General features: G+C 41.4%; 1 protein-coding gene across 12 annotated transcripts in view; it reads right to left on the bottom strand.

Moving 5' to 3' along the window:
* DYNC1I1 (dynein cytoplasmic 1 intermediate chain 1) overlaps nucleotides 1-26011 on the bottom strand; it is a 407782-nt gene that overhangs the window by 278819 nt on the left and 102952 nt on the right. For 6 of the 12 annotated variants that reach the window (XM_060414492.1, XM_060414495.1, XM_060414500.1 and 3 more), the window contains exon 5: nucleotides 20820-20879. The exons of the other annotated variants lie outside the window; for them this stretch is intronic. In XM_060414492.1, the coding sequence (XP_060270475.1) occupies nucleotides 20820-20879 (60 nt within the window). The remainder of the gene's footprint in view (nucleotides 1-20819; nucleotides 20880-26011) is intronic. 12 annotated transcript variants of the gene reach the window in all.

The following is a 26011-nucleotide window of genomic DNA, read 5'->3' as shown; positions in this document are numbered from 1 at the left end:
TTGCCCCTGTGTTGCTGGGTGGTGTTAAGTGCCCCCTCAGACTGACCCTCAGCTTTTCTATCTGCAAAACTGGATCTCCTCCACTTCAAACGAGGCCCTCCTTCCACTCTGAGCAAACCTGATTTTTCTTGGTTAAAGGAAATTTTCATTTGTAATACAGTGTTCTAGTCGCTTAGGCAAGAGGGACAAAAGAAAACTAACACTTCTCAAACCTGAAGGAAAAATAGAGGACTGCTGAGAGGAGAAAACATTCTCTACGATAGTAATGAGAGGATGATATTCCAAGGGGGAGCATACCATCTCCCGTCTCTCCAGAAAAGGAACTAATACAAAGCAGTGCGTGAATTTGTTCAAAGGCACGCTGACCCGGCACAGATGAGTGAAAAGGGCACTAGGCTAAGAATGGTCCAGCTTTAGTTTAGAATTGCCAAGTGCGCTGTGAGCCTGTGGCAAATCCTTCCAGAATGTTTATGGAGCACGTCAAGTGTCTTCAGATGTCTTTCACATCCACTATGTCAGCTGTCTTCACGACTCTTCTATGAAGCGACTGGGCATATTATCACCATCTCCATTTTACAGATGAGGGAAGTCAGAGTCAGGAGGAGACATGCCCAGACATATGCGACTCATAAATGGCAGACCCGGGGCTAAAATGATGTTGGTCTGAGCCCTGGTCCAGTGCTTTTGCCACCAAGTCAAGCTCCCAGCTGAGGTTCTTAATGGTCCGTTCTGAGTTACCCCTCAAATCCAAAGTGCCTCCTGCATCACCCAGGAAACATCTACTTGTGGAGGCAGTAGAGTCTCGTAGTTAAGCACACAGACTATCCCACCACTTGACAGCTATGTGTGTGAGCTTGCATAAGTTACCCAATCTCTCTATGCCTCAGTTTCCTCATCTGTAAAATGGAGACATCACCATCACTTAGTACTAGGATTATTACAGACAATGTATATGTGCCGCTACATACAATGCAGAGGCCAGATATGTGTTATATACACATACATACGTAACAATTTACACACATTCACATTTTAAAATAGTTTCTGAAACATTATTTTAATATATAGATTTAGTATCAGTATTGAACATGTTTTACTATATTGCTTTAACATTTCCAGGAAATAGAGTATATGTGTGTTTCTCTGATAGAGAAAGAAAGGCTACATAACCATTTAGCCAAAAATCCATATTTCCTAGCTTTCTAGAATCAATAGAAGCACACCTTAGTCGTGTTAATTTTTGAATTACTACTAGCAATGGTACATATTCACTGTATTTTTTCAGTAGATAGTAATAATAAACTGAAAGAAAATGCATACCATAGCTAGGAATTTCCACACACAATTTCCCAAGCACTCTAGGAAACACAAATTTCTTCTTTTTTATGAATTACTAAAATAATTGAGGTGAAACCTAAGATGAGCAGAGAGTAGACACAAATAAAGGCTAGTTTAGAGAAACAGCCCCACTGGTCATCTTTGCAGCCCCACTAAGCTCCACACAGGCCTCGGCCATGTGGCCTCACTCACTCGGATGTCTGGACCACATAGTGTGCAGGAGGGTGAGGCTGGGGACCCAGTACTCCCTGGCAACCTTCTCACACAGAACACACAATATATACTAGAAACAAAATTACGAAGCAAGGTAAAAGGCTCAAGGTTTCAGAGTAAGAAATTCAGGTATTATTTTAAATCCTCCTTGGGTCAGAGAAGTGTGCTTTTCTTCCTGAAATGGGTCTTTCTTGAAGCATCTGAAGAAGAAAACAGGACTAGACATCCCAGGACTGCTTGAGGCAAAGCCCCTCCTGCTGTTTAGGAACCTAGAGCATCTTTCTGAGGCCCCCAAGAAGTCCATCTTCATCTCAGGCAAAGAGATGGAAAGGAAACATGGGCTGGCAGTGTACCCCCACCCCTTTGAATCAGGGTCCCACTGGGCATGGAGAGGTCACCCTAGGGTTTAGACTTCCACGGGCATCTGTGAGGCTCCAAGGTCCCCACAAAATTCAAGAGGAGATACTTGTACCTGCAGCCAGGAATTCCAGCGCATCTCGCTAATAAGATGCAAGCAAAAGCTGTAGGCCTGCCTTGTCAGGTGACCAGCCATAGGCTCTGGGCAAGAAGCTGATCTGCAATTTGATAATCCACCATGGATTACCTGCAGCATATCATAATTGTTAAGTCACGTGTTCAGACAGAAACTGGGTTCAAATCCTCTCTTTGTCACTTACCAGCCAAATGGTGTATAAAAGCTCTGGACGAGTGACAAACCCCTCTAAGGCTCATGTTTCTCATCTATAAAGTGGGTACTATCATTGAATGACTGTGAAGATTAAATGAAGCTAATATTTGTAAAGTACTTAATGCAGTGCCTGGCACCTACATAGTAGGTGGCTTTACTTTTATTTTTCTGACTGATTATAATATGCTTTCTATTTCTATTCAGAGAATGCAGATTTATGAATGCTCTAAGTTGATTTTCTAAAATAGAAGATTTGAAGATTGTCTCTGACAGTAAAACATAAGCCTCACGCGCTTTCATTTCTTTTCCTTGGTACTTGGGTAGGTCTTAGCTACTTGAGAGAGTCCACTTGGTTTTCTCCTAACTAAAAGTATCATTACCATGAAAATTCTGTTTTCAAAACGGCTTGAATTGGTCTGAGTACGACACAACTGTTCCCAGCTCTAGCCATTCCTGAACATCTGGCCAGAAGGTGGCACCCTTCCGTGGCAGAGACCTTCCCCTTAGGCGTGTTCTTCAACTGCGTCCCCACCTCTGGGTCTCTCCTGGGCCAGCCTTAGGGTCCGTATGTCTCAGCTGATGCAAAAGCTACCTGTGCGTGCAACGCTGCGATAGAGACGTCCAACTTCCCTAAAATACTTCTACAATTCCATCCTCTGACAAAATTATCATATGACTATGTCTACAAGATGAAATATATAGTATTTTCCTTAAAATTACATATACAGTGCATTGTATGTCTTACTGTTGTTCAAAGTCTTACCAGCCCCTAATTCTTTTATTCCTGGGTGCAAATTAAACTACTCAGCAAAGGAGGGGTGGGGAACCACATTGTAGAATTAATGCTACTATAAAATTTCTTTCCTTCTAATTAGGCTCTAAATTGCGTGTGGGCTCTGGGAGACCTTTGTGCTGTCCCTCCACCCCTCCTGCAAAGCTCATGCCCTTGCCCCCCACACTTCCACCAGAGCCCTGCTGCCTGTCAGCACCGTCTTTTCATGTTTGACGTGACTGCAGACTTTCTTATTTATCCCCGGGTAATTTATCTCACTGCCCAGGGGCTTAGGTCCGTGTCAGGTACAGAGCTGGCACGGAATAAATGTTTGAGAAAGAAAGAAGGAAGAAGAGACTAGAAAAAGGAGAAGGAAGGCATGATGTAAAAGAAACACTTAGAATTCAATTAGCTATGCTGTGGTGGACATGGCATTATTATTAAATTATAGGTCCAGCAGCCTGTGTTTCAGTCACCCCACCACCCCTGCCAGTGATCATGATTCTGAGTAAAGCCTGAGCAGCACTGATTCAGAAATGTTAGAGTGTAGACACAGAAGCTTCATTGTTTCCAGATTCCCTTGGGCCTCTCCATCTTAAAGGATGAGGCCTCAGTTCCCCAGAACAGGGATGGGATCTCCGGACCAAGCTTGTCAAGTGCTCTGAGACAGGCAAAGGTGAGCAACGATGAGTGAGGGGGTAAGAGGGTGAGTGTCAGACAGAGGAGCCTGCAGCACACGAAGCAGGAAGGGCCCGATGCTGAGGCAGGAGCCAGTGGGCCTCTGGCCAGACCCCTGGTATTTGTCAAGTGAAGTAAAATGCAAACTTTGTCCTCACGCAGACACTCCAAGGTCAAAGCTAGTGGTAAAAGCTGAGCTTGATAAGGGGCCCATTCCTGAGGTCAGGGAAGACTTCCCTGTCTGCACACAGGAAGAAAGGCCTCTTGGGGGTCAGAAAGGGAGGGGGCCCCATCCCATAATAAGTGTGGACATGCACCCTCAGGCCTCTGCAGTGGGATCCATCTTAGCAAAAAGTTGTGTATGCATCTTGGGGAGGATCCATGGACCAGTTAGGTGTGAAGAAAGAAACAAGATAATTGGCCAAAGGGAAACAAAGGCCCAGAAGGGCTGTCCTGTATGAGTGATTTATGTCGCCTCTGTGCTGCTCCTTACCCAGGATGCCCCTACTCCCCTGAGCGTGTGGTCTGCCTAGCGTCTCATTGCGCTCCTCCTCATTAGAGAAGATGCCCACACCCTTTCCCTTGAGTGTGTGTCTCTGCCCTGCTTCTGAGTTAGACAAACTGTTTTCCTGTGAGCTCTCCCCTACACTGTGCTGTGTCTCTAGTAATAAACTTTGTACCTGCTTTTAGTTTTTGCCCCCGTGAAACATTCTTGCTTTCAAACAGGGGCAAGAGCCAGGGCCACTTCGCTTCTAGCTTCTAGCTCCTGGTGGTTTAGTGGCAAGGATTCTTGGTTTCCATCCAGGTTGTGCTGTGTTCAGCCGTGCTTAGACGCTCAGTTGTGTTGACTTCTTTCCAATCCCATGGACTGCAGTCCACCAGGCTCCTCTGTCCATGGGGATTCTCCAGGCAAGAATCCTGGAGGACCATGCCTTCCCAGCTCAGGGATTGAGTCTCCCACATTCCAGGCAGAGTCTTTACCATCTGAGCCACCAAGGAACCCCTCTACCCAGGTTACCCAGGTTTAACTCCTGTGCAGGGAACTGAGAGATCTTTCTTCATGACCACCCACTGCTCTCCCTCTAGATCAACATAAGGGTCTACACTAGATCTAACACTAAATGTCAGGCAGGGGATCCCAGAGACGCTGGGCAATGCAACCACAGATCCCTTTCTCGCTGACTTGGCCCAGTCCTAAAGTGACATGGGGCCCACATCTCCCTGGGTGAGAGCTCAACTCCCCACTGCAAACCCTGGAAACCTCCTCTCTACCTGGTCCTGTTGACTTGGCTGAGCAAGCTGGCTGAGCAAAGCCATACTGCACCAAACTTGAAAGGTTTCTTCAGAAAATAAAAATCGGGTCTTGATAAAGCATAAAAATGGAAACTATTTGAAGCTTGAGAAGATTATCTGCCAGGGCTCAGGGTGCTGAAATTTCCAGTCCGCCACTAGCAGAGTTTAATCCACCCAGCTTTGTCCGTTCGCCCTCAGGTGGCTCAATGGTAAAGAATCTGCCTACAATGCGGGAGATGTGGGTTTGATCCCTGGGTCAGGAAGATCCCCTGGAAGAGGAAATGGCAACCCACTCCAGTATTCTTGCCTGGGAAATTCCATGGACAGTGGAGTCCAACGGCCTACAGTCCATAGGGTCACAAAGAGTTGGACATGCCCGAACATGCATGCTTGCTTATCTTAGACAGTATGCATCACAAGAGGAAAATGACTCCCCTGCCTAAACCACTGTTCCCATTTCCCTTTCTGGTTCACTTGCCTTGTCTTTGCCTATCTACCCACCATAAGGGTAGCATGACTTTCCTAGGTACTCGCAAAGTTTCATTATCCAAGCACAATGAAGCACAATGGATAATTTCATTATCCAGTCACAAAGTGTGACTTCATCAGGGTCTACGATGTCTACTAAAGTAGAAGAAAGCTGGAGTTATGCAGACTTACTCCAAATAAAAGGATGAAAAACCATACACACAGCTATAAACTCTGTGGCTCTTCTCTCATTTCAAACATGAAGGAGATTTTAAGAGAAACCTTATTGATATTTTAAAATGCAGTTAGTACTTTAAATGTCACTTTTAATAGTCCAAAGAAGAAATACTTGCAAAGCACAGAGTTATCTACCAACGTGTGATATCTTGGTTTTGTCTCTGTTTTTAAAAAGGTCTATATTCCGTTCAAAGCCATGAACAAGAGCACTTCAGCTTCTGAAGTCACTGCATCTGTGACCTGAAAATATGGAATCAGTTGTGTTGTGCTAAAACTGTACAGTGCTAAAAAAAAAAAAAAAAATTAGATTTCCAAGAAACTACTGTCGAGGTGCCTCTAAGAATGAAATAGGAAAATTATTTTGACATGTCACAGATGTGGGTGGTGGGGGCTGGTTTGGGATGGCATGGATCAAAAAGCACAGCTCTTTGATCAGAGAATTAAGATCAAGGCTGTCTTAATTTTTTTACTGAAATAAAATTTGCATACTATAAATATCCCCTTTAAAGTATACAATTGAGTGGTTTTAGCATATTCAGAAACTTATATAACCTCACGTGTACTTGCATAGACTTTTCCTTACCTCCCAAAGAAATCTTGTATTCACTGAAATATAGGAATCTCCCCTCCTCCAGCCCCTGGAAACCACTGATCTACTTCTGTTTACTTTCATATAAATGGACTATCACAGTATGTAGCCTTCTGTGTCTCGCTTCTTTTACGTAGGTTAATGTAGATTCAACCAGTCATTCTTGAAGGAAATGAACCCTGAATATTCATCGGAAGGACTGATGATGAAGCTCTAATACTGTGGCCACCTGAAGCAGAGAGCTGACTCACTGGAAAAGACTCTGACGCTGGGAAAGACTGAGGGGAGGAGGGGAAGAGGGTGACAGAGGATATGGTTAGATGGCATCATTGATTCAACGGACATGAGTTTGAGCAAACTCTGGGAGATAGTGAAGGACCGGGAAGCCCGGTGTGCTGCAGTCCATGAGGTCTCGGAGAGTCAGGCACAAAAGAGCAATGGAATAATAACAACGCTATCTCACGTATCAGAATGTCATCCCTTTTTATTTATAAGCAATATCCCATTGTATGGATACACCACATTCATTTTAATCCACTCATCAGTTGGTGGACATCTGGGTTGGTTCCATTTCTATTATTAATTATGCTGCTATGAACATTTATGTACAAGAGTTTGTGTAAGTGTATGGTTTCAGTTCCCTTGAAAATGAATTCTCTTTGAATTGGTATGCATATGGAATTGTATGTATATGTATATGGTATGTATGGAATTGCTGCATTATATGATAATTCCAAAGAGTCGAACATGACTGAGTGACTAACACTTTCACTTATAGTAATTCTATGTCTAAATTGTTGATGAACTGCCAAACTGTTTTCCAAAGTGGTTATGCATTTTACATTCTCATTACCAGTATACAAAGATTCCAATTTCTCTATTCCCCTGTCAACTTTATTATTATCTGTCTTTTTCATTACAGTCATCCTAGTTTGTGTAAAACAGTATCTCACTGGAATTTTGATGTTAATTTCCCTGATGGATAATGATGTTCAGCATCATTTCATGTGCTTATTGACCATCTATATGTCTTATTTCAAGAAATGCCTATTTAAATTCTTACCCCATTTTAAAACCGGGTTGTCTTTTTATTGTGGAGTTGCAAAAGATTTTTATATATTCTGGATATTGCTCAGACTATTGCACAATTGCACTCATCTCACACGCTAATAAAGTAATGCTCAAAATTCTCCAAGCCAGGCTTCAACAGTATGTGAACCATGAACTTCCAGATGTTCAAGCTGGATTTAGAAAAGACAGAGGAACCAGCAGTCAGATTGTCAACATCCGCTGGATCATAGAAAAAGCAAGAGAGTTCCAGAATAACTTCTACTTCTGCTTTACTGACTCTGCCAAAGCCTTGACTGTGTGGATCACAACAAACTGTGGAAAATTCTGAAACAGATGGGAATATCAGACCACTTGACCTGCCTCTTGAGAAACCTAGATGCAGGTCAGGAAGCAACAGTCAGAACTACATGGAACAACAGACAGGTTCCGAATTGGGAAAGGAGTACGTCAAGGCTGTATGTTGTCACCCTGCTTATTTAACTTATATGCAGAGTACATCATGAGAAACATTGGGATGGAGGAAGCAAAAGCTGGAATCAAAATTGCTGGGAGAAATATCAATAACCTCAGATATGCAGGTGACACCACCCTTATGGCAGAAAGAGAAGAACTAAAGAGCCTCTTGATGAAAGTGAAAGAGGAAAGTGAAAAAGTTGGCTTAAAACTCAACATTCAGAAAATGAAGATTATGGCATCTGGTCCCATCAATTCATGGAAAATAGATGGGGAAAGAGTAGAAACAGAAACATACTTTATTTTTATGGACTCCAAAATCACTGCAGATGGTGACTGCAGCCATGAAATTAAAAGACGCTTGCTCCTTGGAAGAAAAGTTATGACTAACCTAGACAGCATATTAAAAAGCAGAGACATTACTTTGCCAACAAAGGTCCATCTAATCAAAGCTATGGTTTTTCCAGTAGCCATGTATGGATGTGCGCGTTGGACTATAAAGAAAGCTGAGCACCAAAGAATTGATGCTTTTGAACTGTGGTGTTGGAGAAGACTCTTGAGAATACCTTGGACAGCAAGGAGATCCAACTAGTCCATCCTAAAGGAAATCAGTCCTGAATATTCATTGGAAGGACTGATGTTGAAGCTGAAACTCTAATACTTTGGCCATCTGATGTGAAGAACTGACTCACTGGAAAAGACCCAGATGCCGGGAAAGATTGAGGGTGGGAGAAGGGGACGACAGAGGATGAGATGGTTGGATGGCGTCACCGACTCAATGGACATGGGTTTTAGTGAACTCTGGGAGTTGGTGATGGCCAGAGAAGCCTGGCGTGCTGCAGTCCATGGGGTCGCAGAGCCAGACACAGCTAAGTGACTGAACTGAACTCTATGCCCCGTTGCTCAGTCATGGCCAGTCTTTCGTGACCCCATGGACTGTAGCCTGTCAGGCTCCTCTGTCCATGGGATTCTAAAGGCAAGAATATCGGAGTGGGTTGCCATTTCCTCCTCCAGGGGATCTTCCTGACCCAGGGATGCAACCCATGTCTTCTGCACCTGCTGCACTGGCAGATGGGTCCTTTACCACTGTACCACCTGGGAAGCCCTTGCCAGATATATTATTTGTAAATATTTAATCCCATTCTGTGGGTTGCCTTCTCACTTTCCTAATGATGCCTTTTGAAGAAAAAGTTTTAAATTTTAATGACGTTCAATTCATTTATTTTTCTCATTAGCTGCTAGTGCTAAGAAACCACTGCCCAATCCAAGGTCACAAAGGTTTACAACTCTACTTTCTCCTAAGAGTTGTATAGTTTTAGCTCTCACATTTAGGTCTCCGGTCTGTTTTGAATCAATTATGCATATATGTGAAGTATGGGTTCAACTTCATGCTTCTGCATGTGGATATCCAGTTGACTCAGGCTTAATTTTTCTTAAAGCTCGCTGGCAAGATTGTACAGGGGAGCAGAGGAAGGCTTTGCCATGAATATTGCTCCTTGTTGATGCCCAGGGGCCTCAAGCACTGGCCAACTCTGACTATATGAGGACAAGATTTAAGAGGAGGGACTTCATCACCTGAGAGCTTCCCAGGGATCATGAACGCCTTCACAACACTGAGCACATCATCCATCCCCATCACTAGCATCACCAAGTTCCTCCTGAATCAGTTAGATACAATACGACTCTTTCTGATGCTCTTATTTCAGACCAAGTAAATCAGATGCAGCAAACCTGATGTCCTGCATTTCATACTCAGGGTAAGTGAAGGAAACTGCACTGATATTACCATACTATCTACTGGACTCAAAAGGGAACCTGATAATATCAGAGATCTGGCTCCACACTGCTACAAGTATTAAGCAAGAAGGCTACTGTGGTAAATTCGGAGATGCTATCAGCTAATCCTCAAAGATGCACTTACATCAGAGTTGATGATTCAGTTTCTGACCCATCACCAATACTGGGAGTAGACAAGACTCACGTTAGTAGACTTTTTTTTAATGTCACAGTACAAAAGGTTATGTGAAGGTACAGAAAAGCCACAGTAAGAATATACCAAGCATCTAAGCAACAGTTCAAACTTTACAAACTGTGAATCACAAAAGACTCTCTATAACGGGCCTGCGAGTAGCAGTCTCAGAGTGTGCAGGGACTAGAAATTAGGAAGTTGAGGATATACTGGTTAAAGCTGGTGGCAGGAGTGTGGGCAGCAGATAAAGTGGCAGAGTCTGGAGCTTGGATCGGAAGCCAGTGTGCGGCACTCAGCAGCCAGAAAATAAAAGGGGTCATTGTACTGACTGGCAGTCTCTGGAGCAGGGAAGAAACCTGAAGTCAAGCAGACAAATAAATCAAGCAGATTTTCCCAGAGATAAGGAGCTATTTGGCCAGATGCCAAGGCAGCTCAAGGCCAGGGAATAAAAGACCGTCTACACTGGTTCCAGACTCAGCCCTGCTGGGTTTTCATCCGTGCTTGTTTGCATGCGAGAGTTTCATCCCCAGCAGACACTAACAGTGCTGCCAGTGACTTAGTCTCCTGGTGCTGCTTATAAAATTCCCTGAGGTTTCTCAAAGAAGAGGCCCTTAAGATAGTGAGAGCGATAATGGTGCCACTTTCTGCTTTGTCTAAAAATGGTATGTGGGCACCTACACTGTCCTTGACAACTAGCACAGGAACTCTTTAAGCCAACATCGTTATCAGCAAGCACGCACCATTTCTGAGGCACAGAACCAGGCCCGCTCCTTGCAATACAGAGGACGAGGAGACTAAACAAACACCACAAAAAGCAAATAAGAATGAAAGGGAACAGAATAAGAGCCAACATGGGCGACTGACATTATAAGTGGGACAGAAAAGCGCAACAGGCAGATTACTATGCATTTGGGTAAATGAAACAAGTTTCACTGAGAACCGAAGGCCTGATGTACGTCTTGAAGGAGCGGTAAGACTCAGTCAGGTAAAAGGGAATGAGGCGGTGTTCTAGGGAGCAGATCCCTAGAACAAGATCTAAAGACTGAATTCACATTTGACGCCTGGGAGACCAGGTTTTCAGAACCGAAGACTTAGTTGAGCAGCAGCAGAAGATAAATTTAGAGAGTAGCACTAAGGCCAGATAATTTGAGGGCTTTAAATCTCAGGGTAAGGAACTTGAACTTTACGTGGTAGACAGTGAGGAACCATTGAAAGTTACTAAAAAAGTGACAGCTTCAAGGCGACACTTCAAATGAAGCAACTATGTGAAGAGCGCTTCCCAAGTAGGGCAGTGGTCAGGAATCTGCCTGCCAATGCAGGAGCCACAGGAGATGCAGGTTCAATCCCTGGGTCGGGAAGATCCCCTGGAGGAGGAAATGGCAACCCACTCCAGTATTCTTGCCTGGGAAACCCCCTAGACAGAGGAGGCTGGCAGGCTACAGTCCAGAGGGTCACAGAGAGTCAGACAGGGCTGAGCACACACGCTACCTATGGGAAGAATCGAGTCTGAATCTCCCTCTTTGACAAATGAGCAACCAGGCTATGTGGGGTGGGGGTGGGGGGCTCTAGTAAGCTAAGTGTAAAGCAAAGGGGGGATTGAAAAAGGGCCTTCCAACAGACAATGGGTGGCTTCAGGAACTAGAGAACCCAGAAGAAGCATTAATTCAAAGGAGGGGCAGCCAGAGGCCGGACTCCTGGAGCTGCAACCGCAGTGTAGACAATGCGGAAACGAGGTCCCGGGGGATGAGAAAGCGCTGAGAGCTGCTGCCACTGGGAACAGGAAGGAAAGGCTGTAAATGGGTGATGCTGGAGAAGAATTAAGGCAGTGCACTCGGTACAGAGGGTGAAAGAAAAGGAATACACTGGAGATTACGTCAAGACTTCAGGCCTTATGGGAAGAAAGAAAGTAGTGTAACTGGAAGACACTGGGGAAGCCAGAGAAAGATCTGCTTTGGGATAAAAATGAGTACCTCAGTGGGTGAGTTTATGAGTGAGGAGTTTTCCAGCTATATGAAGCTTAAGACCAAAGCTATGGGAAAAAAGAGAAAGGAGAAAATGTGGTCCTGGCAACCACCCACCTAGAGGCGCATGAGAAAATGCTGCATCCAGAGGAGAAAAGCGCCGAGAGAGCTAAGGGCACAGAAACGCATGAAATAGGAAAGAAGTTGTTAAAAGGACAGAAGCTCACCTTGTTTTCCTCACACTGAATGCTGGTGTCGTAAGGTGTGTGACATCTCCAGGACTGGCTCCTAGAGTCATGAATGGGACTTCACACAGAGGGAAGGTGGAGATGGGGTACCACACCTTCTGAAATGACCCCAGCATCGCGGCCCCCTCACATGCAATGCATCCTCTGTGTTCAGAGGGGGTGTTTTTCTCCCCAGGGCTGAGAAGCAGCTTGATGGTTGACCTTTGCTGATTACCTCAAGAAGGATCGGTTGCCATTATCTATGTTCACACTCAAAAAATCATTCCAGGAAGTATTTATTTCATTTCCATGATATTTGCATCTTACTGTGCAGAGATATTGGCTTGGCAGCTAAATCATTTCTCCTCAGCAGAAGCAAATGTCAAGTCTGGTTCAGTCAACAGGCACAGTTGAATGGTCTGTCTTCAACTTCATCACACAAGTAAACCTTATAAATTCCCAGGATGGGAAAAAGTCAAAATAGTCATGGTTATACAGAGCTTGGCAATATTGGTGGGAGCTGTGCTATCAAGTAGCCACTTTATAAAGGAAACTGAAAGTTTAGAATTATAAGATCAGAAGGTATGAAAATGTGTTCTCTCCAATACTGCACATAAATGACAACAATGATATAAAAATTTTACAGACTGGCCTTTAATTGGCTTAATATTTATGAACAACCTTCTGTAGAAGTTGTAATGTAAAGCTATTAAAATTACAGAAATCTTCAAGCCACTGAGTACCAAAGGGTAAGCATACATCCTTCCCAAATGGCCATAGTAATTTTTCTGAAATGGAATAAAAGAGGAATATTATTTTATGAACATCCATTTGTGAACACAGAACAGAAAATATCCTATAATTGCTTACTCGAGGTTCTTGAGGGCAGAGAACAAAGAGACCAGCAGGTAACAACTTCTCAAGCAATGTTTGGGGACTTCGTAAACAAAGTACTTATTTCCTCTCTTGTGCCAAAATTTTGACTGGATCTGTCAAAAACCAATTTCTCCAAGTTTTTCATGGGTCAGAATTCACTGTATATTTAAAGATTCTGAAATGCATTTTACTATTACCTTTTGATACACACACACACCTCTCCCAAGCTGCTGTTCCATATTCCAGTTTCTCTAGAAAGTATGATTAGGTATTACTGAAAAGGCAGAGACTGTCAGTTGGATCAAGAATACAACTCGTATCATTCTCAAGAAAATTCCAGGCACTGTCACATGGGAAACCTTAAAAATTAATTCAAATCAGAGATTTTAACATAATGCAAAATAATTGCTGACAAAATAAGCCTAAAGAGGGGTACTTCATCAAAAGCTAATGAGGTTATTACTATTCTGCTAGGCAAATGAAAAATAACTTTAAAACATGAAAAGATCTCCAGAACTGGCAGGTGAGATCTTCTCAAACACCTCCCACCATCTTGAAGGATATGTGTTTTTTCTGGTGACTTTACAGAGCTGGTTTAAATTCTGTTCTTAACAGAGGGATCACTCTGTTTCACCACAGCAGTTTGAGATGGTGCCTGGTGGATTCAGGAGTAATATTCACTCTCTTTTTCAGCAGAAAATAGAGGCGAAAGAGAAGGTTGAGAGAAGAGGTCACCACCTTCTAACAAAGTCTCCCAAGGACTGAAGGACTCTCTAAGTTCCTCTTTAAGGTAAGGAGCAACCAAATCCTTCACAGCCTCAGTTTTTCTCATTGTCACTTTGATTCCAAATATCTCAAAAACCCTACTAAGGGTTTAATACACTAAGACATAAAGGAAATATAATTGTGAGGCTTCAATAAAATCAGAAGCCACTAAATATTCCTCTATATAGTTATAGTCCAGTCACTCAGTCGTGTCCGACTCTTTGCGACCCCATGAATTGCAGCACTCCAGGCCACCCTGTCCATCACCAACTCCCAGAGTTCACTCAAACTCACATCCATTGAGTCGGTGATGCCATCCAGCCATCTCATCCTCTGTTGTCCCCTTCTCCTCCCGCCCTCAATCCCTTCCAGCAACAGAGTCTTTTCCAATGAGTCAACTCTTCGCATGAGGTGGCCAAAGTACTGGAGCTTCAGCTTTAGCATCATTCCTTCCAAAGAAATCCCAGGGCTGATCTCCTTCAGAATGGACTGGTTGGATCTCCTTGCTGTCCAAGGGACTCTCAAGAGTCTTCTCCAACACCACAGTTCAAAAGCATCAATTCTTCGGCGCTCAGCTTTCTTCACAGTCCAACTCTCGCATCCATACATGACCACTGGAGAAACCATAGCCTTGACTAGATGGACCTTTGTTGGCAAAGTATATACATAAGCCTAACAATTTGGAGCAAAGGGCAACAAAACACCCTTGTTACTCACTGATTCTACTCCTCACTGAGAATCTCTGCCTCCCTCCCACCACTGCACCCCTTATGTTGACTCAGCACATCTCCCTAAAGACCAGCAATCTCATGGTGGAATCTGACCTAAGGTCCCTTCATAAGACAACAAAAAGAAATTTAAAATACAATCCTTCCTCAAAGTTGTCCAAATTTCAATCCATTTAATCACCTGCCAGTCAGCATAGACTTTTAGATCCTATGATCTTTTAACTTACTCTTTTTATCCTATTATTTCATTTTTCACTTTGACCATCTTCAATTTACTTAATTATTATAGTTATAGTATTCATTATATTTTATATATTATATTACAATAATTTATATAATTAAAACATTAAATTATAATGTTTATATAATTATATTATTAAAATATAATATTCATTATATTATATAATTGTACTTTATTATATTTATAAATATATTATATAATTATTATAATTGTCTAAGAAATTTAAGTACTGGGGGTACTTTCATAAGCAGTTACTTGGTAAAAAATAAACAATTTTTCTTTATTCACAATTTTCTTGAAGCTATTTTTTTCTCCCTTATTCCTCTATTCTGGGACCTGTTTTGCTGATCACATAGTTAATATAACATCATACAAAAGAGACACAATGTTGGTGCTTCTGGTCAAGATGGTCAGATTTATCCTCCATCTGAAACAACTCCCAAAAAGGACAGAAATTTCAATGAAACAACAGTTTGCAAGATACTAGAGGTTAAGCAATGAAGGAAAGGGACGCATAAGAGCAGAGAAACATAAGACAAGTCCTATACTCCCTAAGTTTACTGCACTGAGAGCTTTAAGGCCATGTGTGGTGCAGCAGGGAAGATCTCTCGAGGTTTCAGCTTTGTATCCTATGATCATAGGATACTAATGAGGAAATTACCTGAGGCCAAGGGAAAAAGTACCCGGAGGAATTGGAGGTAATAGTTTTGGGCATGCACACAGGAACACAAATGTTCCTGTTTCCAGCCACCCAGGCAGGAAACCGTCAAGGCTGTATAGAATGCATGTAAGAATCTTGCCTAAGTACCAAAATTAATTAGCCCTAGACTGAGCACTGATCCAGTCCCAACTAACAAACCATAAAAAGATTTGAAAGAATCACAGTGTTTTCAAAGGAACTGACCATATCTCAGAACAAACCTCAAGATTTATAGGAATTCCAATATATCCAATACCTAGCCAATAGTCACAATGTCTGATGTTAATCAAAAATCAGCATACATACAAACAAGAAGGAAAACATAACTATAAGGTAGAGATAAGTCAAGCAATTGAAACTGACCCAGAACTAACAGATGATGGCATATCAAAACCACAATAAGATAAGCCAAAGATGTACATTATAAACACTAAAGCAAGCACTAGAATAATAACATGAAGAAATATGGTTAACATCAAGAAGTAGTAAAATAGAATCATAAAAATTGCAATAATACAAAAGAAAGCTCAAAAGAATATCAGGAAAGAAGAATATAGAGGATAGAGAACAGATATTAATAGCACAGAGATTTAAATCTAACCATATCAATAATCACATTAAATATAAATGATATAAATACTCCAACTAAAAGGCAGATATTATTACAACAGATTAAAAATGCAAGATCCATTATATGATGCATATAAGATGCACTTTCAATGTAAAGCAACAAACAGTTTAAAAAACCAAAAGGATGAGAAAAGATAGACCATGTTAACACATGTCAGAAGGAAGCTGCTGCTGCTGCTAAGTCGCTTCAGTCGTGTCCGACTCTGTGCGACCCCATAGATGGCAGCCCACCAGGGTCCCCCGTCCCTGGGATTCTCCAGCCAAGAACACTGGAGTGGGCTGCCATTTCCTTCTCCAATGCATGAAAGTGAGAAGGGAAAGTGAAGTCGCTCAGTCGTGTCTGACTCTCAGCGACCCTGTGGACTGCAGCGCACCAGGCTCCTCTCTAGTGTGGCCCTATTAACGCCAGACAAAGGAGTTTTCAGAGCAAAATGTATTACTAGTGATACAGAAGTTCATTTCACATGCATCAACTCATCAAAAGATATAAGGATCCCAAACACTTATGTACCTAATAACAAAATTTCAAAACACATGAAACAGAAACTGATAGTATTGCAAGGAGAAACAGAAAAACTCAAAATTGTAGTTGCAAACATCAACACTCTTCTCCTAATAATTGTTAGAAGCCATAGACATAAAAGATATGAAAGACTGGAACATCATAATCATCCAACTTGATCTAATTGACAAATTTGGAATATTCTACCCAATAAGAACAGAATACACACCCTTTTCAAGGGCACACGGGTTGTTTACTAAGACAGACTATACAGTGAGTCATAAGTCTCAACAAGTTTAAAATGATATACAAATAATACACAAAGTATGTTCTCTAACCGCAGTAGAAATAAGTTATAAATCAGTAACAGAAACATCTCCGAAAAATCTCCAAATATGTGGAATGTAAATAACGCACTTCGAAACAACTCATCAGTTAAAGATGAAATAAAAAGAGAGATTCAAAAGTCTTTTTAACCAAATGAAAATGACAACAACTATGTAAGAATCTTCAAGATGACATGAAGTTAATGCTTAAGGGACATTTAATAGCATTAACCCCTACATTAGAAACAGCACTACACACCTCTATTATTCTCAAGTCACTGACTTCTGCTTCCACTTAAAGAACTAAACAAAGCACATTAAATACAAATTAAGCAAATGAGAAGCAATAATTAATATCCGAGTAGAAATCAATCAAATGGAAGATAGAAAAACAAGGAATATCAATGAAACCAAATGCAGGTTATTTGAGAAGATCAATAAAATTGATGAACATCTAGCCAAACTTATCAGAAGGAAAAACACAAGACAAAAGTTGCCAATTATCAGGAAAGAGAGAGGTAATTACAGAGTTTGCAAATAATTAAAGGATAATGAAGCAATGTATACACAATTTTAGGCCAACATGTTTGCCAACAGAGACAAAACGGGCATATTACTTCAAAGATCACAAACTGTCAAAGCTCACTCAAAATATATATATATATATACATACAGATAACCTCAATAGCTCCATTACTGCTTGTTATTAAATTTGTATTTTTAAACTTCCCAACATAAACTTGCAAATTCAAATCATCTCACAAGTGAATTACATTCTGCCAACGATTTAAGCAATTACTACAAACTGATGTCACTAAAAAGCATGATTCATAAAAGAACAGAGCTGAAAGCTGGAATTTGTCAAATCAAAAAGGTTTCCATTCTTAAAGACACTATTAAGAGGATGAAAAAGGCAAGTGACAAACTGGGAGAAAATATTTACACATTACGTTTCAGGTAAAGGATTGTATCCCAAATACATAAAACCTCTGTAATGTGAAAACCAACAACTCAATTCATAAACAATAAGTCCAAAAATATTTAAGCAGACATTTCATCAGAGAAGATATTCAAATAGCAAATATGCACACAAAGAGATAACCTAGCACCATTAGTCACTGGGGAAATTCAAACTAAAACCACAATGAGATACCATCATATTTCTTTAATAACGGTTAAAAGAGTAATTTTTCAAAAAGTCAAAACCAAGTGTTGTCAAGAACGTGGAGGGACTGAGGCTCTCCTACACTACTCGTGAGAATGTATTATGGCAAAACTATTTTGAAAACAGTTTGGCAGTTTAAATGTACAATCATTGTATGCTTCAGCCATTCTACTTGGTGATACTGACGCAAAAGAAATGGAAGTATATTGGCTAAAAATATCTGTACATAAACGTTCACAGCATTTTCATTTGTAATGGAAACAACCCAAATGCACATCAGAAGTGACCGAATCAATGAACGGCGATGTATCCACACAACAAACCAGCCAGCAAAAGCAAGGAATGAATTGCTGAGACACGCCTGCATGAATGAGTCTCCAGATGATAATTTTGGATAGAAGAAGTCAGTCAAAAGAGCACCTACTGCCCGATTTCATTTGCAGTGATATTCTCGGAGATGTGAACTAAGGGACTGGGAAGCAGGTCAGGTGTCTAGGGGGACGGGGAGAAGCAGGTGGGAAGACGACAAAGGGGTGGGAGAAAACCTTCAGGGACGATGACTCTGCTTATTACCTTGACTGCAGTGACGACTTCACGAATGTGTATACATTAAAACCTGTCATGTTAAATACTACAAATGTGTGTCATTTCTTTAATGTTAATTATACTTCAATAGAGCTGTTAAAAAAAAAAATCAGCTGACAGAGCCAGTTATATGTTATGGTCAGCTCTACGTGCAAGGCCAAGAAGAGGAACTAAACCTGTCTCGACAGAACTCTTGTTGCCTGAGACAGACTTCAGAAAGGGCTTCCCTTCCCTGGTGGTTCCGTGGTAAAGAATCCGCCTGCCCGTGCAGGAGATGCGAGAGATGTGGGTTCAATCCCTGGGCCGGGAAGAATCCCTGGAGAAGGAAATTGCACCCCACTCCAGTATTCTTGTCTGAGAAATCCCAGGGACAGAGGAGCCTGTGCAGGCTATACAATCCATGGGGTCACAAAAGAGGTTGACTTGACTTAGCAACTAAACAACAACAAACAACACTTCATAAAAATATGTGTGGCAGGAAGACTGCCTGCACGTAAGGACTATTTACGAGACAGAAAATTTCATTAAATCAATATTTGAAATTGTGACATGACTGAAACAACCTCCTCTCTCAAATATTCTCTGAACATTCCTTCCAAACTCTAAGACAAACCACACACACAAAAATCTCATTTCCCATTTTTCTCTGACTCACTGTGTCCACTCTGAAATAAAATATGGCTGGCAAGGTGGAAGTCACAGACATGCCATCTCCCTAGGGTTATTTTTCATCTGTATAGTTAACTGAGTTTTGCCTGGAAAACAGATAAAAATAGGAAAATTCCTAACTGTTCCACACCAGCACATATAATTTACCAATGTCACAATCTGTCTAAAAAATCTGTTAAGTGCATACGGCAAAGTCTCTGCCAGTTCTAGCTTCCTTTCTATAAAAACCACAATGAAATATTGAAGAACTACTCTCTGAAATTCCCCTGAACAGTAATATACTATATATTCATTGCTTTTTTCTGCTTGATTTAAGCCATATTTTTTGTTATTTAAATAATACAAGTGGAAATAAAACATACACTGAACTATATAACTCAACAGCAAATAATTTAGTAGTGTTAAAAAAACAGTGTTATCAGTTACCCAAAATGTTAGGATATTTCTTTGGCTTAGCAGTGTTAAGAGTCTGCAGAAAACTTTTGCATACATAAAGGGACACAGCAGATGGCATTTAACCTAATATAAAGATAGCCCTTCAACTTAACATGTCTACAGTAGGTACTAACATTGACAGAAACGCACAGACACAAGCCCAGAAATCTCAGAAATTCAAATAAATAATAAATAAATGCCCACATCAGGATTCATCAGGTTATATTTAGAAATAAAAAGTAATAGCTCTACAAAATATTGGAATAAAATCTGTTACTCACATATGGAGGTACCCAGTGGTATGTTGGTAAAAAAGTTCAATAACTTGCTTGAGGGAAAGGGAATAAGCCCTGGTTTGAAACATTTGTCAGTTTCTGTGGTGCAAACACCCCTACCATGGCTGATTTCAAGATGATCTGAATTCACCAAAGCAAGTTGGAAAGAAGCACATAGTCGGCGCCCCTAAGCTTGAGCACTGCTAGGACAAGCACCCCACTGGAAACATCTCATGTATGAATATAGCTAACTCTAACCCTGGAATAGAAGTAAACTACGTTTCTAGGAATTGCCTGTACATTTTATTCTTTGTGGAAGAATTCTCAATTCTGAAGCTACCTTTTAACATACATTTCCACCTGAAAAAAAAAAAATGATCTTTAGCATGCAGGAGACATTTTCGATCATCAAATAATTTTGAGATCTCTTAATATTGAGGCATTCAACAAACCATATTTTTTTCTTTAACAGGAATCTTTATACCCTCAAACTGGATTCAAATTAAATGCTAATTGTGAGTTCCCAAACAAGTGAAAAGGCAACAAACAAGACACAACATTTTCATACTGGTTGTAGACAAAGATTAACTTAAGGTAACTTGTTAGTCAAGGGGAAGACGGCGAGGATCAAGTTAAACACATCTGTCATCACAGAACTTGTGCGCCCCACCTTGAAGCAGAGGCATGGTGATATGCTTATAATTTTCATTCAGGGGAGTGCTGTTTTGCAATACTAGGAATTAAAAGGGGGGGGGGGTCAAAAGCCATCTTTTTGTGGTGTTTTCCACAAAGAGAGACTTTCTTCAAAGCGTAACTGTAGAAGGCACACTGACAGAAGGAAATGAACTTTATCAAACTGGAAATTCAACAAAGGGGAAAAAAGCAAGAGCAACGACGGCTCCGGCCTTTCAACACAACCGTAGCAAAGGAATAATAAAAGGAGTAACGAAAGAGCAGACATATACCCAAGTTCTGAGTCTGACTGCAGCTGGAGCACTGAGGGGTCTGTGTCCCACTGCAGGGTCCTAATCGCGCAGCACAAAGGAAAAAGAACACAGAGAATTAACAAAAGGGGAGGGAAACAAACCAAACCAAACCATGTCATTCATCAAGGCAACAGCATATACAATACATACACAGGGCCTCTCCCCACTCTGTCACCCCCAAAACCCCCAGGAGCCAGGGAGACCCCGTGAATATCAAGGGACACGAGAAAGCGAGAAGCCGCCCTTCCTCTGGAACAACTGCTTGATACTGGAAGCTACAGTTGTTTCCATGGAAGGAAACCCAGAGCTAAATATTCATCCACCCCCACACACCCCCTTTTCATGGTTGTTTCGTTCTATACTGAAGCACGATTGACTGGAGCATGCAAACTGCTTCGTATGTACCCCAGAGCCAGGGAGCAGCAAGCATTCCCCAGGCAGTGATGGTGACCAACTGCAAGGGTTCAAATGGGCCAGAGTAGAAGCATCTCGGGAGGCTGGGCCAGGCAGAGCATGAGTGCAGAGCCTGGAGAATAACTGGCTTCCTTGGGTCAGTGACTGCTATTACAGTGCATTAGATTTTGAGGCTCATGGGTATTTTGGTGTTTCTTATGTATGACACCAAGACGGTCACCAATGGCAATATCATTCATCTCGAAAGATGCCAGGGATGTCTTAACGTCTTCTAAGTACTTCACAAGAGCTAGCACAAAGGATCAATGGTTACCAAGGTTACCAACAGTTATCAACTTCCCTTGTTAGTTCTCCACCACATAAAAGGAGCTCTTCCATGAACAGAGTGCACACAGGGCCCTTTCTTGGGTAGGCCCTTTAAATTTCCCGCATGGTATATAGTTAACAGGTGAGTGAGGCCTAAGTACGTAGGAGGCAGCCAATGGACAGTAGGGACTTTGGGGTCAGGCACCTGAGATTCAAATCTTGCCTCTGTGACTTACTAGCTCTGTGACAGTGGGCATGCTGCTTCCGTTCTCAACCCCTGCACCCTTGTGCTTACTCTGAGAGTAGTTCATGGACCAGGAGCATCAGCATCTCAGGGAACTTGCTGGAAATGCCAAGCCTCAGATCTCACCCAGACTTGTTGACTCTGGACTACAGTTTAATAAGGCCCCAGGTCATCCGGGGGCGTTTTGAAGTTTAAGAAGCCCACTCAGTTTCCTTGTCCATAAGGATTTACCATGGCTTATACAACAATTCAGGACTTGGCCTGCAGCTCTCTTCCCAATCCACCTCGAAGGGAGGGCCTCTCCCTCACTGTGTCCTCCTTGATGTTTTTTCTCCAAAGAGCCACATGGCTCATGCTTTTGCTTCGTTTCCGTCTCAGTTCAAATGTCCCCTGACCAGAGAGGCTTTCCTTCTCTCACCACCTCCCGCAAGCAGCACTTCCTCGTCACTCTTCATCCCGTTCTCTTATCCTGCTTTACTTTTTCCATAAGGTATCTTTACCTACGGCTTTATTATACATCAGTGTATTTATGACTGTTTGCTGTGTAACTCTGGAATTAAGTCTCAAAATAGCAGGAAGAGCTACATCCCTAAATTATACGAATATGCCTAGGCCCATGCCTGGCATGCACGTGTATTTTCCCTGATTTTTTGATTGCAGGATAATTGCTTTATAACGTTGTATTGGCATACAACAATGCAAATACAGCTGCCATACAACAATGCAAATCAGTTATAACTCTCTCTATATCCCCTCCCTCTGGAGCCTCTCTCCTGCCCTGCAACCCCATGCTACCCCTCCAGGTCATCACAGAGAGCCAGGCTGGGCTCCTTCTGTTATATAGCAGCTTCGCTTTAGCTGCCTATTTCACATATGGTAGTGTGTATATATATATATATATATATATATGTCAGTGCTCCTTTCTCAATTTGTCCCACAATGCATGCTTGTATAATAAAACAATAGTTGAACAGATGGATGGATGGATTGTTTCTCTCTGGTTTTCTATAGGGATTGCATGCAATTACACCTATACAGCACAAAGTATTTGATCAACAGTAGCTGTTTTTACTAGGCCACATTTACTGTGAAAGTGAAATAGCTACTGTATCTACTATCAATGTTTCTTTGACACAATGCACCACCTATATAATGGAACCCACCTAAGCACCTCCTGCAGAGGTATCAGAACCCAGTTTCTAAGCTCCTCTGGTAAGTTCTGGTTATGCTCTTGTCCTCTGACCTAAATGCACTGAAAGATGACAACTAAAGTCTGGTGAGAACACTACTTGGTCCCTGTTTCTGGGACCAATGCTTCTCAAAGTTTACTGTCTGAGCCACCAAGGAGGCCCAGTGTTTCTCAACCTTTAATGCACAGACACCTGGGAATATTGTTTAAAATGCCCATCCTGATTTAGTAGGTCTGGGGTGGCTTGAGGTTCTGCATTTCTAACAGCTCCTAGCAGGGTCGATGCTGCTGGGCTGTGGACCACACTTCGAGTAGTAAGGTCTGGACTTAGATCAGTGGTTTTCAAACTCTGACATGGATTAGAATGACTGGGAGGGACTGTTAAGATACACGTGCTGATCCTCAAGCCCAGAAATTCTGATTTGAGTAGTTCTGGGGTGGGGCTGAGAATCTGTATTTCTAAGTTCCCAGGGAATGCTCACAGCTGATCCTAGAACCACCTTTAGAGAATAGCTAGGCTAGACTATTGCTTCCACTAGTTGGCAGGCAGAAAGCATCACTGATTCTCAAATACATCAGCATCTAAACAAGTGATTCACACACGCTGGCCTAAGGCCCAGGCCACTTTTAAACCAATGAAATCAGAATGTTTGGGGTGGGACCCAGGCATCCAGATTTTTTTGAAACTCTCTCATGTGCAGCCGGGGTGAAAACTGCTGCTGTGCACTCTTTCTCTGCCCAAGGAAAGCAGCTCTTCCTGGCTCTGGACACTGGTTCCATCACTTCCTTTCAAATGATGGAAGTGACCGAATCCATTACAGTGATTCACCCTTGCTGCTCATGTATCTCTGGAGTCCAAACCTTTTATCTTTATGGATACTTCCTTGATTACAGACAGAGGAGTAGCCTCTGGCTCTGGCTGACTGTGAGAAGCATTCCCTCATAAGGGCTGGGATCAGCTCCTCTGTGCTCAGGTTTCTGATGGGACAATTTGGGGGCCTTTTTCACTCTTCTCAGGCAAGGGAAGAATGTGGCAGCTCCCAGGTGGTCACAGCTGTTCTATTATTTACCTACAACTCACCTGAACACGCTGCACCCTTAAAGTAAGACTACTAGACCTGGTAAGTTATATTTTAGATGCCAAGTCACCAATCTGTCACAGGAACAGCAAATGCCAGGCTGACCAATTAATTATACAAGCCTGAAGAAGTCTTCTCCCTTGAAGACTGACTTCCTGGAGGTCAGACTTTAGCAGTGTCTTTAGAATTAGAACAAGTGAAGATGAATTTTTAACTATTAAAGCCCATCATGTCCACATTTTATAACAGGACTAGACCACCACTCACTGCTGCCAGAGCCTCCATTTTCCCTAATTTCTTGGGATGACCAATAGAACCCGTTTTGCTGCATGTAATCTTTAATTCTGTCAATTAGATTTTGTCTATTGTTCCTGGCTGGGAAACCATCTTAGTTTTGTTTACTCATTTTTAAGAGCTGTATTTGTCTGCTCTGATCAACTGTAGGTTGATTTCTTAGGCTAACTCTCTGAGGATCCACAGGAGGATTTTTTTCATGAGGAAGCTGCTACTTGCACAGATATTGAATAACCTAGTGATTTCTAACCTAATGTGGCAACATCGTGGCTCCATGGCCCTATGGTTGGACTGGCAGTTCTGGACAGACTCTAAGGTCACATTTCCCAACTTGTTTCAAACTTCTAGATATAGAATCTTCCCACACCACGGTGAATAATCACTCACTTATTGGATACTAAACATGTTGAACAGTGTAGCCTCTGGTATCTCATCTAAAAAGGCCTACCAGATAACAGTTAATAATCTGCAGAACAATCTGTTTTTCAATATTTCTTATAAAGAAAAAGAATATGACAAAGAAAAAGAATATTCAAACTAGCAGTGAACCCATTAAGAGACAAACAGAAGTTTATATCACACCCTTTTACTATTCAGCTGGCTACAAAAGTCTCTCTTCATTGGCCCAATCTTACTCGCTCAGTTTATTAGATAGAAGGAAGTAAAAATTCAAACAAAGCAAAGCAATCCCTGGCCCTCCACGGAAAGCATAACTTAGGGGTAAGAGACATGATGTCTGTGCTGTGTAACCACACTCCCTGATGAGCAGTTAATTCCTTCCTGTTCGGAGCATGTTGGTAGTTTTCAGTCTTCTTCCCATTTGCTTAGACTCCAGAGTAGACAGTCTTAATATTTTTCCCTTAAAGAGCATCTTTGCTCTTACCTTTTCTTCGTTTGTTTGTTTGTTTTGGTTTTAAGAGAGAGATGTCTGATAAATACCTGGAAGGCAGTCGTTAAGAACTATCATTTGCCATTTTGATTCCACTTGTTTGACTCAGTATGAACAGAATGCTAGATTTCTAATTTTAAAAAAATAGATATGCAACAAGCAACAAGGATTTACTGTATAGCATAGGGAACTAGAGTCACTATCTTGTAATAACCTATATTGGAAAATAATTTCAAAGATAATATATGTGTATATGTATAACTGAATCACAAAAAGAAGAATTATATTTTTTGAAATTTAGTAATATTTATCTTTTGGCCACTTTTTCTAAATGTCCTATGGACATCTAATAACAACATATGAAATACAAAGTTTTAAATATATTTGCATAGGCTATAAGAGTAATATAATAGAAATCTATCATATATAAATTTTTAATAACATCATTTAAAATGCTCCTATTCTTATTTTTCTGCACAGAAAAATGTTACTATGTCTCACTGTGATTATATACTATTTTCTTTTCCCTTATATTTCTTCTGATTTTGCTTTCTGTATCTTTGTTTCTTTATTGTTAGGTGCCTAATGGTTTATGATATCTATCTTCTTAGCGAATTGTACCTTTTATCATTAAAAATACTCATCTTTGTTTCATTTAGAAATAAATTAATTTAATTTAAAAAAGAAAATTAAACAAAAACAATTTTTTAAAAGAACCATCATTTGCAATGCTAACATTCAATGTGGCTGAGGCAC

Source organism: Ovis aries, chromosome 4 (assembly GCF_016772045.2).
Source record: "Ovis aries strain OAR_USU_Benz2616 breed Rambouillet chromosome 4, ARS-UI_Ramb_v3.0, whole genome shotgun sequence".
Classification (NCBI taxonomy): Eukaryota; Metazoa; Chordata; class Mammalia; order Artiodactyla; family Bovidae; genus Ovis; species Ovis aries.
This window is presented reverse-complemented; position numbering and strand designations above follow the sequence as displayed.